The 14,792-nt window shown below is 37.9% G+C and overlaps 1 protein-coding gene across 1 annotated transcript in view; it reads right to left on the bottom strand.

The window, feature by feature from the left end:
* Nucleotides 1-1,142: 1,142 nt before the first annotated feature.
* Nucleotides 1,143-14,792, bottom strand: part of LOC123511204 (mucin-17-like) — a 94,667-nt gene continuing 81,017 nt past the window's right edge. The window contains exon 14 of the mRNA XM_045266882.1: nt 1,143-2,418. Within this exon, the coding sequence (XP_045122817.1) occupies nt 2,192-2,418 (227 nt within the window). The 3' untranslated portion in view covers nt 1,143-2,191. The remainder of the gene's footprint in view (nt 2,419-14,792) is intronic.

Genomic DNA, 14,792 nt, shown 5'->3' with positions numbered 1-14,792 from the left:
AATGCCAAGAAATGTCACATAATGGAACTAGGAAAGAGTAAGAGAAGACCAGTATGGAACTATTTGATGGGAGAGGAGCAAATAACGAAGACTAAAGAGGAAAAAGATCTTGGAGTGATCATACAAGAAAATCTGAGCCCTGATAAACACATAAATAAGATATTTGGACTATCATATAAGATGTTGACTAATATAAGAGTGGCATTTCATTACATGGATAAAGGCCAAGGCTGAATATGCAACAGTGGTATGGTCTCCGAGTTCTAAAAAAGATATAAGAAAACTGGAAAGGATACAGAAGACTGCTACAAAGGACCTCACCTATGAAGAACGACTGAAGGAAATGGGACTGCCAACCTTACAAGATAGAAGAGAATGAGGGGACCTAATAACAATGTATAAGATAGTAAATTATATTGAAAAGATAGAAAAAGAAGACCTGGTGCTGTTGGCAGAAGAGGATGGAAGGACAAGAGGACATGAAAAGATCAGGATGAGGCAGTGTGTGAAGGATGTTGGAAAATACAGTTTTCCACACAGAATGGTGGAAAAATGGAATGCATTGGATAATGGAATTGTTGCAGCACATAGTGTGCATAACTTTAAAGAAAAATTAGATAAATGGAGATATGGAGACAGGACACTATGAGCCCCTCAGCCCCCTGTACAATACAACTAGGTAAATACACACACACACACACACAAAAAAAAAAAAAATAAATAAATAAATAAAATAAATAAATAAATAAATAAAATAAAAATAAATAAATAAATAAAAATAATAATAAATACATAAATAAATAAACAAATAAAATAAATAAATAAATATAGATAAATAAATAAACAAAATAAAATAAAATAAAATAAAATAAAATAAAATAATAATAATAATAATAATAATGTTAAAGCATTATTAACCATACCAGTACTAATGCAGACTTAAGTTGGAAATCAAACCTTTGTGCCACTTTAACAAAAGTTTCTGATATGTTAAAGGCAACCAGTAAAGAAAGTCACAAATCACTGTAGAGTAGCCTTAATGTAAGCCATGAATGATAAGAAGACTGTGAAGACATCTATTTAGAATCTTGTTGAGGATGGAATAAAAACTCAACTCAACTCAAATGTAAATACAATACAAGACTGTTTAGGAGCTGATACATGTCAGCGATATAATGCAGTGTTACCTTCAATACTAAGTTATAAAATATAGCTACAATGATTACAGCATATGATTATACAGGAACTAATAAAACTCTAATGAAAGTACAACACAGTGTTACCTTGTCTATTGCATAATAAGATGACAATGTTCCTATAAGTAAAATAAGTACAATTCAGGTACTCCACTTCAATTCTTATCTATCCTCTTTTTAAATGTCAGTCTGTCTGAGTGTTGAGAGAGAGAGAGAGAGAGAGAGAGAGAGAGAGAGAGAGAGAGAGAGAGAGAGAGAGAGAGAGAGAGAGAGAGAGAGAGAGAGAGAGAGAGAGAGAGAGAGAGAGCAAAAACTAATATAAATTCCTTAACCATTCCTCACTCTGACATGATAATAATTGAAAACATCCAACGTCAATGACAAGAATAAATCTTCCTATAAGAGTAATAAAAAGTCCACATAAAGTTTGCTTCTCAGTCTATACATATTTCTTTTGTTTTTACCCTTTGTGCATGTCAGTCAAGAAAATTATAATAAAGTAATGTTGATCCATGTGGTGAACAAAAATAAACATTATATCTAACAAGAAAGAGAAGAAAAAACCTATTCCACTACAGAGTATTGTCAAATAGATTGAGTTTTTGTAAAATAAAAGATAATATCCATAATTCAACTTATTTGCAATTTTGAAAACCTGCTCACAAATGAAAGCAGGTATATGTACATGAATATGATTATAATTCATTCACCAATAATAGAATCTTACTTAATGGTGATACATGATTTTAGCACAATATACCCAAACTAAATAAACTATTAATCAAACACTTCCAATAATGAACTACTTTTTGTTAGTACATTAAATCACATCTTTTGCTTCCAAGATGTATTTTGAACAATATTTCAACTTCAATTCCATCACTATTTGCATCTATCAACTTTTTCTATCAGGTTGAAACAAATCCAAGAATTTTTTTCCAGTATACAATATGGCATTTTATCCAGTACTTCATAGAATTTATCATCCTCTTTTGTTAAAAAAGACAAAATCCAGTATTTTCATCTGAACTATTATTGTTTCCTGGTGAACTATCAAAAAGAGATGAAAGAAATCCAGAAGTATGGTCACTTGACTCTCCATCACTACCTAAGTTAAAACTGAATAGGCCAGTGTTAGTATTCTCTTGGCGTAAGTTAGATGTGTTTTCGAACATGAAAAAGTTGCTGCCTGAATTCCCACTTGTTGACCGAGCAGTAGATTCTGAAAGATGTGATGAAGATAGGAGTTACTACTGTAATTATTTATGTTGCTATTTAAGATTTTGTGTTTAGCTTAAGTTTCACTAGCAAGATACCTTTAGACATATCAGTCAAATTTTTAATCTATCAGTATATGAGGCTACAGTTCCTGACAAAAGAAGATGGCATGCACACACATATATGTAACAGTAGTTTAAAATCAACATAAAAAAAAGTTGAAAAGATAAAGAGCAAAGAGCAGTAACAAAATGGGTATTACTTTATTGGATAGGAACATACAAAATGTTTTCCTTGGTGTCACATATTCTCAAGCACAGGCCTTACCAGGCAGTTGCTGTTTTACCTCAATAATCAATAAAGGAAGGAAGTACGACATGGCCTATCATTACTTCCACTGCTGGATATCCTATGATTCTCAGTACCTACAATAACTCAAGATGCCTCTGCATCACTGGTCCTCTCACTCGATAACTAGCAGGGCCTCAGCTCCAGCGATTCCTTGCAGACTCATGCCACTGTTGTAGCACGTGAGGCAGACTATCAATGACCAGCAGCAGGCCATCACCACTCTGCAGGTCAACATGGCGGCCCTCAGTACCCACAGCAAAACCCCGCTTACCTCTTGGGTGCCTCCTTTGGCTGTCCCTGAGAAATGCAACCTGGTAATGATGGTGGCAGCCTTCATGTCTTGGAGATGGTTGATGGTATGCTGGTTCCTTCTCTGCAAATAGCCATGACAAGAGGCGGTCAACCATGTCAGACTCCACTGTACTCCACCTCAGCAGCATGCTGTGGATGCCAGATTTACCTTTGATGAGTGGGACACCCTGACACAACAGGAGGCATTAAATGCCATAGGTTAGCTAGTGCTCCACTTCTTGAACCAGGCAGTGCAGTGGGCTGAGTGTTTCAATGTTGTTCAAGGGCAAGACGAGTGCATCAGTGACTACTTCATAAAGGGTGCTCAGAAAGCAAATGATTGTGTGTTCCAATGTCTCCAGTGCAGTTGCAACCTCTCAGAGTACCTGCAACTGAAAAAGCTTATAGTAAGACTGCATGGCACAGTTCTGAAACAGCAGGTATACCAAAGTAGCATCGATGCCCTAAGGACTATGTGTCATGCTTATGAGGCAGCTTGCCAGTATGCCACAGGCGGGAGCTCGTGGCAGGAACCTAGTCGTGTGGCTGGCACTGCACAGGTTGTGGAAGATGAGGATCGTCTGTGTGACGCTGCAGCCAACACAGCCAGCAAGACCAAGACCTCGTGTACCTGCTGGAACTGTGGCACCATGCATGCCCCTAACAATTAGGATCTCATGCCCAGCCAGGGAGGCAGTTTGTCTTGGATGCCGGAAATGGGGCCAATTCAAGAGGTGTTGCAGGGGCTTAAGCACCCCAACAACGCCATGCCTACTAACGCTGTCTTGGGTGCTGTGACAATAGCAGACACTCAGGTAACCAGCCAAACTACCATGGAGGTGACAGTGGCATTTGGAGGAGGAGCCAATCACCACACTGTTGCTGTCACAGACACTGGAGCCCAAGTGCATGCCACTGGCTGTATGGCTGCTGTCCAGCCTCCACATTAACCCTGCATTGGTGTGGGATGTTGTGGACCTGCCACTGCAGTGCCTTGGCACGTGCCAATGCACCATATCCCTGGGCAGCCTCAAAGCAGAACAGGACGTGTTCAGTATTTGATGGCTTAAAATACAGATCTTTTTCTGCAAAAAAAAAAAAAAAAAAAAAAAAAAAAAAAAAAAAAGTCTCCAGAAATGACCATGCGTTCTATAAGGCCAAGGTTCAGTATTGAGGCAGTGGTTGATGGTAAGTGTGTGGCAACAGAGTCTCTAAAATCAAATCCTAGACATTTTTGCAAAGTAATGATTGGTACTACACCACATAAAACAACTCTTTCTTTCAAGGCAACAATAAATAATGGGTCATACTTACCGATTATTCACAAAGAATGACACCAGTCACGAAGAATTTGCCAAGTGACCATGCACCACACATTGTATGAACCAAAACAAACATGCAGTTGGTGTCAGTGATCTTGATCTTGACACAGGTAAGCTTCACTGCCCATTACTACTTGAGGTAAGACACACTTTAATACAATTAAAATTCCACTTATCTGTAAACATTGTTACCTTACATGCATGTAAAAAAAAAAAAAAAAAAAAATTATGATTATTAGCCCTGTAGTCTCTGACTCTCTCACAGTCACTGCCAACACCATATGCCAAGTACATGTTTACATCTCACAAGTCACAGCAGGATTGGTATGTAGGTTACTAGCAAAGATCAAAGTTTTTAAATAAAAAATATTTTGATCTAATAATGATCTAAATGCACATGAGTCTTCAAATATCAGGTGAAATCCTTTACTTCATATTCAGGGCTTAAACTTGCTCATTTATCCTCTTTTTAAAATTTTTTTTAAATATCAGCCAAAACTGGATGTGTCTTATGAGCTATCAAATATGGTACTTCATACCCTCCGCTAAGTTGCTGATCCTGTCACTGAGTGGTTGCAAGAGGCTGGGATTAGTGCCTGCCAGTTTCCCTCATCATTCCAAGCCAGTGGTGTATGCACTGACAGCAGATGTTGTAGCCCCCGAGATAGGCCAGCCAGCTGTGAGACCTGCGGTGTTGCCATTCCTGCCATATGAGTAGCATGTGTACCAGCTAAGAGAGTGGTTGTTTCAGCACTTCTTGGCCACAATTTTTAACTGCCACTGATGGAGGGCAAGCCCCACCACATTCGCCTGGCACCCAATACTGTCCTCCACACCTGCCACACACTGGTGTCTGTACTGAAGCCCTGGGAGGACAAGATAAAGGCCCAGCTAGAAGAAGACATCAGGCAGGGTGTCATCGAGCCTGTCCCAGCAGGGAAACTCACGGAGAGGTGTGCCCACATGGTGATGATGACCAAGGAGTCTGGTCTAGCTGCGGCGCACTGTGAACTACCAACACCGTAACACCACATGCCAGAGGAAGAGCGCACCACACCCCTTCCTCCCTATGACATAGTTTCTGGAGTGCCCAAGCACTCCTTCAAGACAGTAGCAGATGCCTACTGGGGCTACCACCAACTGGAACTAGATAAGGAAAGTCAGTCTCATCACCTTCATTAGTCCATGGTAAAGGTACAGGTACTGCCAGACCCCCATGGGCCACTGCTCTGCTAGAGATGCATACACCAGACATTTTGATGATGCCATTCAGCCATTCTGAGAAAATACAAGTGTGGTAATGACACCCTCCTGTATGACAGCAACAATGAGAAGGCCTTCTGACACACCTACAGGTTCTTCTCGACCTGTACAGCCAAGGCAGCCAAGCTGAAACCAGAGAAATTTTAGTTCACTTGGAGGGAAGTTGATTTCGTGGGCTGGAAAGGGTACAAGCTCACAGATGAGCACCTTGTAGCCGTGAACAACTCCAGCATGCCAGACAAGCCTTCCATCTCAGACATCAGGTCATGGTACAGGTTCATGAACTAGCTCACCCCTTTTCTTGTCATAGCCCCAATCATGAATAACTTCAAGGAGCTCCTAAAGAAACCAAGCGGCAGGTCTGTGTACTATGATGACCAACAGCAAGTAAAGTTTTGCCAAGCCCAGGACACCATATGCCAGCTTGCCAAGGACAGCCTGGTATACTATGATAAGACACACCCAATGACAACCATCACGGACTGGAGCAGGTTCATGATCTTGCAGCAGTACTGCCACTGTTCATCCACTGTTGCCCTGTTCTGCTGCAAAGCTGGCTGGTGCCTGGCCCTGTGTGGCCACCTCAGAGGCTGGCTATGCCACAGTGGAAGGAGAAACATTAGCCATGATGTAGTGCCTCTGGAAGGCCAGGCTGAGATGAATGAACCTCACCTTCATAACTGACCACTGCCCCCTCACCAAACTCCGGGGGAACAGAGTTCTGTCAGAAATGGTCAACCCATGGTTCTTCTGGCTGAAGGAGTGAACATTGTAGTACCACTTCCAGGTAAAATATCTGCCTGGGAAAACGAATGCTGCAGTGGACTTTGTCTAGGTATCCGGGGCTATGCAGCCCCTCCATGGACGCACATGCGGACCTGAATGAGGACCTCGTAGAAACAGTTACAGCTGCTGTTATTGCACAGAATCACATCCTGGACGAGTCTGTGATGAGGAAATTCACAACCAATGACCAACTGCTGCTGGCCAAAGTGTTAGCTGTGGAATGACACCAACAGAAATCACAAGAGGTGGCCTGCCTGAGCCCATTCTATGGCATCAGAGACAGGCTGGAAGTCAACCAGGGCCTGGTGATGTACATATTTGATCAGGGTTGTGTATGCCTTGTCATTCCAGAGCCCCTACGTCCACAAGTAGCAGCAAATTTACACATCGGCCACCAGGGATCCAACGCCATGTTGCGAAGGGCAAGGCAGTGTGTATATTGGCTGGCCCAGAATGGAGGGAGATCTGCAGCATTACAGGGAATCTTGCATGCCATGCAAAACACATGCCCCCTCACAGCCCACAGAGACACTCATCATCACACCGCCCCCAGAGTACCCCTTCCAGTGTACAGTGCCAGACATGTTCCAGCATGATAGGCAAACTTACATGGCTTACGCTAACAGGCTCACCAGGTGGCTGGAGCTTCCTCATTTCCCATCCAGTGCCATCTTGGAAAAGGATCAAGACTCAACTGAGGTATTACTTCTCACAATGGGGTGCTCCAGAGCAACTGTTCATCGACGGAGGTACAAACCTGGCAAGCGAGGAAATGGCAGAATTCCTCAAGGACTGGGGTGTCAAGGCATGCATATCTTCAGCATAGCGCTCTCAGTCAAACGGCCAGGGCATGCTGAGGAATCAGTTAAAGCAGCTAAGAGAATCATCAGAGCTAACACTGGTGGTGAAAGGATGCTGAAAACTGACAAAGCTTCCCTTGCTTTGCTATAGTATCTCAACACTCTGTTGTGAACAATAAACAAGTCTCGTGCCCTATCTGCTGTAGGCAGACAGCTGTTTGTGTGAAAGAGTGCCCACAACCTGTTGGCACCTTATAGTGGACAGACACTGGGGCAGAACACTTTGCAGGATAGAGGTGCAGATGGGGGGAGGCTGGCAACACCTTGATGGCCAACAGCATGCCTAGACTTCCCCCCTTAGCCTCTGGGGGCTAGGTGGGGAAGAGTGTGAGGTCAGTGCAATCAATCAGGGATTAATAGAAGAGATACAAGAAATAAAGAAACAGAATGATGTACTAAAAGCCACATGCCAAGACTATGAAAGCTCCTTGAGGAGCTAACATGTTAAAGTGCAGCATGGGATTGTTAACAGGGCAAAAGGTGGATTGGGTGAAAACAAGCTGAAGGAACTATGAAATGAATGGAAACAGGAACAGGAAGAGGAAAAAGTAGAATTTTTGGAGGTTGAAAAGAGACAAATTCAGGAAAACACATGTCGCTGTAATTGAAGTACAGTGGTACCTTGGAGTACGAATGCTTTTGAGTATGAACAATTTGGATTACGAACAAAAAATTTTTTTTTTTTTTGTTTTTTTTTGCATTGGAGGACGAACTTTGCTTTGGAGTGCGAACAATAACAAACGCGGTCAACAAATTACGTGCAGCACTGCGTGATCAGCTGACTGCATGCTGGGGCACCACACTGCCTCAGTGCCTCAGGAGTGTTGTTTGCAGTTGTTTGGTTGTTGTTTTGTAATGCCGCAGATAATAATATTAAGTTTTTTTAGTTATTAAGATCACTGCCTAGAGTAGCAGCATACATGGTCACAAAACATACAGACAGATATATGGAAGATTCTAGAAGATCCGAGGGGAAGAGAGAGTATCCAGCTCATGAATTAAAAGTCTTAACCCTTATAGCCCATCAGGCATGGTCGTGGGTCTTACATTAGAGCCCGTCAGGTATGATCATTGTGCTTTTCAGAAGCCGCACTCCCATGGTCCATTTATATCTTATATCTGCACCGTGCATGCTCCTTTATGCCGCACAGTTTGTTTATGCTTGAGGCTATCTGTCATATATCGAGGCCTGTCATTGGCCCATTGTTTTCAAGATGGTGGACACTTAGCCAATCATGTATCAACTTTTACAAGGATATGTTTGTGGAAGTGAGGGCACAAGGCATGAGGATGGTGAGAACATTTGTCAGTATGGTGTATTTTATCATTATTTATGTATTTCTTGGTGAGATATAAGATAAACATGTATTTCCATGGATAGGTAAGCAGTTGAGAAACATATTATGATGCATGACAATATTGAAATAGTTATTTTTATCTTGTTATTGGTTTAGATAAGAGTGCGCAGTGCTATATTACAATTTACTTACTTCCCCGATTTATTTTCTATAATGAATGCAGTATATCAAAGAAAAACTTAATGGCTTATATATGAGTGTGTGGTGTTGGCTTGATGAAGTCACATGAGGAGGATGTGGTGACGCTTGTTTCTGACCACGAGAAGTTGAATTTTCATTATATTACATTTTGCTTACTGTCCTGCTTTATTTTCCTATCTTCTATAGTTATAGCATAATAGTAATAGTAGTATATATAGTAATAGTATGCAAAAAGTAAGAAATTAGGTGAAAATACAGGTATTTCTTGATTTATACGGTAGATGTGTTCCAGAAGGACCATATAAAGTAAAAATTGTATAAAGTAAGGAATGAATGCCAAACTCCCTAGACTTTTTTTTTAGTATAGAAGAGCGGACCTGAGCTTTGTACAGTATCTCCAGCCCCTTTCCATCAAGCAGCCACACGATCCTCATGACCGTGACTCTCATCCACTTCGTCCCTTGGTTGAACAGCGGCGAGGCTTCAGGGGCGTCCTCACATCACTACCACTACCACCACCACCATCACCACCACTTTAAAGGATGTGTTCAAAATAAAATAATCTTTCACTGTACGTATACATTTTGCATTAAACACATTTCTATTATGCTTATTAATGCTTTTATTAATAAACTTACAAAGACATAAAAATTACTATGAAAAAGGGAAATATTTAAACACAAAATTATTTTATTAGTACCTTCTTCCTCTATTTTGCTACTTCCTCCTCTGATGTGTCACCATTGTCATCGTCTGTTTTCGATTCTGTTACTTGACTTGGTGTGTGTGGTCTGATGAAGCTTGTTATCAATTGCTGTTTATTCTTTTGTTGTTTTTCTATGAGAAGAACTTCATAGCACGTCATTTTTTCCATGACCTCTCTGGTGACGGCGGTGTTTCTTTCAATATTTGGGTCATTTTCTTCGAGAATTTTCATTGACTGCGCCAACAAGTCCATACACTTAGACAAGTTGGGTGCTGTGAGGACTCACTCCAGTGTATATGTCTTCCTTGCTCTCTTGGGCATATCACCGCCAGCTGGAGATGCAGAAAGGTGCTTGGGAGCCATGGTAAACACTGGGCACAAGAGAGGGAGATGTTGCCACAACCACGTGTAGGTAAACAATGAGGCTGCTTGGCGCACAATTCTGAACTAAATCGCCGTGCGAATTTTAACTTTCTTGAAACCGTATAATTCTGAGGAATTCGTACAATGTGATGAATAACCCCTATTTTTGGACACCGTATAACTCTGAATTAGTATAAAGTAAATTCGTATAAATTGAGGACTACCTGTACAATTTTTTTGGTCTTGGGAGGTGGTTTGGAACAAATTATAATTTCTTCCATAAGGATACAGACAACCCCCGCTTAACGAAGGTTCACACAACAAAATTTCGCTACAATGAAGGTTTCATTTTACTACCATCTGCTCGTTTAACAAACACCAAACTCGCTTTAACGAAGTTTTATCCAGGTAATTTTTTCCAAGTTTGAAAGCACCACTCACTCCCCCCTGTTCAAAACAATAACAGCGTCAGCAGCAGCTGAGTTGAGTTCAACTTACCACCAAAACGCCCAACAATGTCGCCTAGCGTTGCTAAGAAGACCAGGAAGTCTCTTACTCTCAAAGTGAAGCTGGATATTATTCAAAGACACAAGAGAGGCAAGAAAACTAATAGCATTGCTCGCCACCATCTTGACTCCATCTAGTGTCTCTACTATTTTCAAGTCAGCAGACTCTATATTAAGAAGGCTGGTGAGACCGTATCTTCCTTGCAAGCTAAAAGAACCACCTGAACCCATGACTCTACAATGGATAAAATGGAATGCCTTGTGGAAATGTGGTACATAAGTTTTGTATGTGATACAATGATGCGCTCTTTGTTTACATTCAACAGGTTGCCGGTTACTGTCTTTCCCGTTTCACTCTCCCTCCCTTCATAAATTTAAGATCATCAACATTATAAAGTTATGTACATACATACATTAGTGTACTACATTATAATGACTTAAATTAAACTAACTAAATGTTTAACTTCATAATTTTTACTTTCATTAAACCTTTCACTATACTATGATGCCCTCTTGCTTTGTTTACTCTCAATGGAAGTTCAAGTCAAGGGTTAAACTTGTTATAATTGGTTCGCTTAACGAAGTTTCACTAAACGAAGGGATTTTTAGGAACGTAACCCCTTCGTTAAGCAGGGCTTCCCTGTACGTGTATTTTGATGTTTTGGAGTAAGAACGTTTTGGAGTAAGAACAAAATCTTGAACGGATTAAGTTTGTATTCCAAGACACCACTGTAATCAAAGAGAATGAAGATCTGGTGTGGGGTTGAAGGAAAAGAAAAATCCAAATAAATTCACGAGAACGTGGAGAGAGAACTGGCAAAAACTGTTATCAAACAAGTACAAGACAACACACAAGAACTAGACCAAGAGGTGGAGGAAGTCATAAGGCTAGGAGAATACACTGAAGGGGGTAGGATACCAATGAAAGTGAGAATGAGATCCCAAGTGGCAATAGAGGAAATTATGGCTAGGAAAGGAAAGCTGATCGATGATGCTGAACACAAGTATATATGGAAAAAAATGTGAACCTAGAAGAGAGAAAAGAGGAGAAAGTGCTAAGAAGTGAAGCTAAGAAAAAAAAACAAGAAAAGGACAGAGATAGAGAAGAAGAATTTTTACTGGAGGGTTCTGGATATGAGACTAAAGAAGTGGTACCTACGCAAGAAAGAGGAGGTCGTGGAGGAGGCAAGAAATTAAGAGTGACTTATACTAATACAGATGAGTTGTTAGCAAGCATGTTGGAGGTTAGGGATTATTTGAAAGAGAAAAAGCTGGATGTAATGTGCATTGTTGAAACAAAACTAAGAGAGCAGATCCATGTTAACTTTAAAGATGAGGGATATAATAGGTGGAGGAGAGACAGGAAGGATAAAGGGGGAGGAGGAGTGCTAATAATGGTTCGTGATAATATATGTGTGTTACTAGTTGTTACTAGTACGCAATGTAAGTTCTTCCGTCATATGTGGAGGAAGTGGCGAGAAATGGATGACGATCCATGGTCACATTAGGCAAGACTTGTGAGGGAAGCCAACACACCAACGGGAAAATTTTTTCTCATATCTCAAGATAAGGATGATGTTGGTGAGGCAATTAGTGCCCAAAGAGCACCTATAGTTCCATCTTGTTTCTCTAGAAGGGCGACATATGTATCCCTTAATCCCAATGTTTCTGTCCACGACTTATCCTTGACACGGAAATGTATTGAAGATGTACACAGAACATCTTTTACTAATATACATGTGAGCGGGCATAATTTAGCGGTAGAGACAGCATGATGGAATAAGCGGGGCAGAGGGCGCCTTCCCCTCGAAGAATGGCTCTGCTCGTGCGGAGAGGTACAGACTGAACTACACATGGTGGAGTCTTGCCCCCTTACACAGCTACTGCGAGAACACCACCACTTTGTATCATGGCAAGAACTTATGACAAAAGAACCGCAAGTTGCTGCAAAAATTATTCACTCATTACTGTCTGTATACCATTGATGTCCACCTAAATGTTGCATATATATGCGCTATCTGCACACACTATATACATACTACCACACTTCCGTTCTTGATTTGTCTTGTTGCTAAAATGTTTTATGACTGGTCAGGTGGGTCGTAGAACATTATCTTATTGCAGAGGATTTTATCCAGGCTTTTATATATATATATATATATATATATATATATATATATATATATATATATATATATATATATATATATATATATATATATATATATATATATATATATATATATATATATATATATATATATATATATATATATATATATATATATATATATATATATATATATATATATATATATATATATATATATATATATATATATATATATATATATATATATATATATATATATATATATATATATATATATATATATATATATATATATATATATATATATATATATATATATATATATATATATATATATATATATATATATATATATATATATATATATATATATATATATATATATATATATATATATATATATATATATATATATATATATATATATATATATATATATATATATATATATATATATATATATATATATATATATATATATATATATATATATATATATATATATATATATATATATATATATATATATATATATATATATATATATATATATATATATATATATATATATATATATATATATATATATATATATATATATATATATATATATATATATATATATATATATATATATATATATATATATATATATATATATATATATATATATATATATATATATATATATATATATATATATATATATATATATATATATATATATATATATATATATATATATATATATATATATATATATATATATATATATATATATATATATATATATATATATATATATATATATATATATATATATATATATATATATATATATATATATATATATATATATATATATATATATATATATATATATATATATATATATATATATATATATATATATATGTGTGCTAAAGTCTCCATGCTTTAGTGTTTTCTTTCTTTTAGAGTTTCGTTTGGAGTTTCTTTTAAAGTTTCTTTTCTACCTAAGTGATTATTAACCACTGTCTTAATGAATAATTTCTAGCTAGGTTTCATTGTGCTTTCATGTCCCTCTGGTTAAGAGTTTACTTTACTTTAGAGACTTCTTTTAAGTTAATTTTCTCTGCATATGTTTAAGATGCATGTGTTACAATAACCTAGCATAGTTTTTTATTTTGATGTTTATCGGCTTTGGGTTTCCTTTTATGTAAAATTTTACCGAAATGTCTAATTGTGGACTGCAAATTATAAACACTATTCTAACGAAAAAATTTTAAAGATCAATAGATATGAAAATAAAATGCTTTGTACAGTACCTATGTATGTAAATTTGTGGTCAATAAATATTTATCTCTCTATCTATCTATCTGTGGAGGTTGTGCAATATGGAGAGGACAAAGTGGAAGTAATGGGAATAACAATCAAAACAAAGGAAATGAAGAAGAGAAAAAATAAGTTACATATGTGCCACCTAAAACTAATACATGGGGAAATGAAGAACATAAAGATATGCAAAGAGAGGTGATTAAGTGCCTAGATAACATGATATGAAAGGATAGAAGAATATTTCTAGTTGGAGACTAACTGCAAAGAAGAAAACTAGAGAGAGATGGAAGTAAAGGATAATGCTGGGCAGTGGAGCAAGGAAGTCTTACAGTTGACTATGGTTAATGCAATGGATCAGAGGGTGGAATGGGTCAACAAGATACAGGGGAGAAGAACGTACCATCGTTGCTTGACCTAGTATTCACAAAGAAACCTAAGTCCCCTCCAAGCATATAATACCTTAGTCCAATGGGAAGTGATCATGTGACATTACATATTCAAATTCAGGAGGAAGATGGGATGTTAGAGATGACTACAAAGGAGAGATTAAATTATACAGGAGCAGATTTTAAAAAATTAAGGATCTATTTTGCTGATAGTGAGTGAAGAAATATTATGTACAGAAAGACAGTACAGGGGATCCTCGCAATTCGACGGGATTAGGGCGGTTTTTCATCGGTCGAATCAGCGTTTATTGAAATCGTGAAGCAATTTTTCCCATTGAATACTTAAGAATTAATGGGGATAGGAACCAAACTCCGGCCTAGACCACCCAAAAAATCACTATAACCTCTAAAAACCACTAACTTAGACTAAATCAGTACTATCAAAGGCTTCATTTATATCTAACTTTTTTTTTATCTACCCTTAAAATCCGGGGAGTTGACTTACTTTCCATCTGCTACAGTGGGGAAAAATCACACCTGTCGAGAATGCTTAAAAACTTTTTTCCTTATAAAAGCATATTTCCCTATGTTATTCCGAGTACAACAATGTAGTTT

Source organism: Portunus trituberculatus, chromosome 31 (genome assembly GCF_017591435.1).
Source record: "Portunus trituberculatus isolate SZX2019 chromosome 31, ASM1759143v1, whole genome shotgun sequence".
Taxonomy (NCBI): domain Eukaryota; kingdom Metazoa; phylum Arthropoda; class Malacostraca; order Decapoda; family Portunidae; genus Portunus; species Portunus trituberculatus.
Note: the sequence above shows the minus strand (reverse complement) of the source record. Positions and strands in the feature narration are given on the sequence as shown.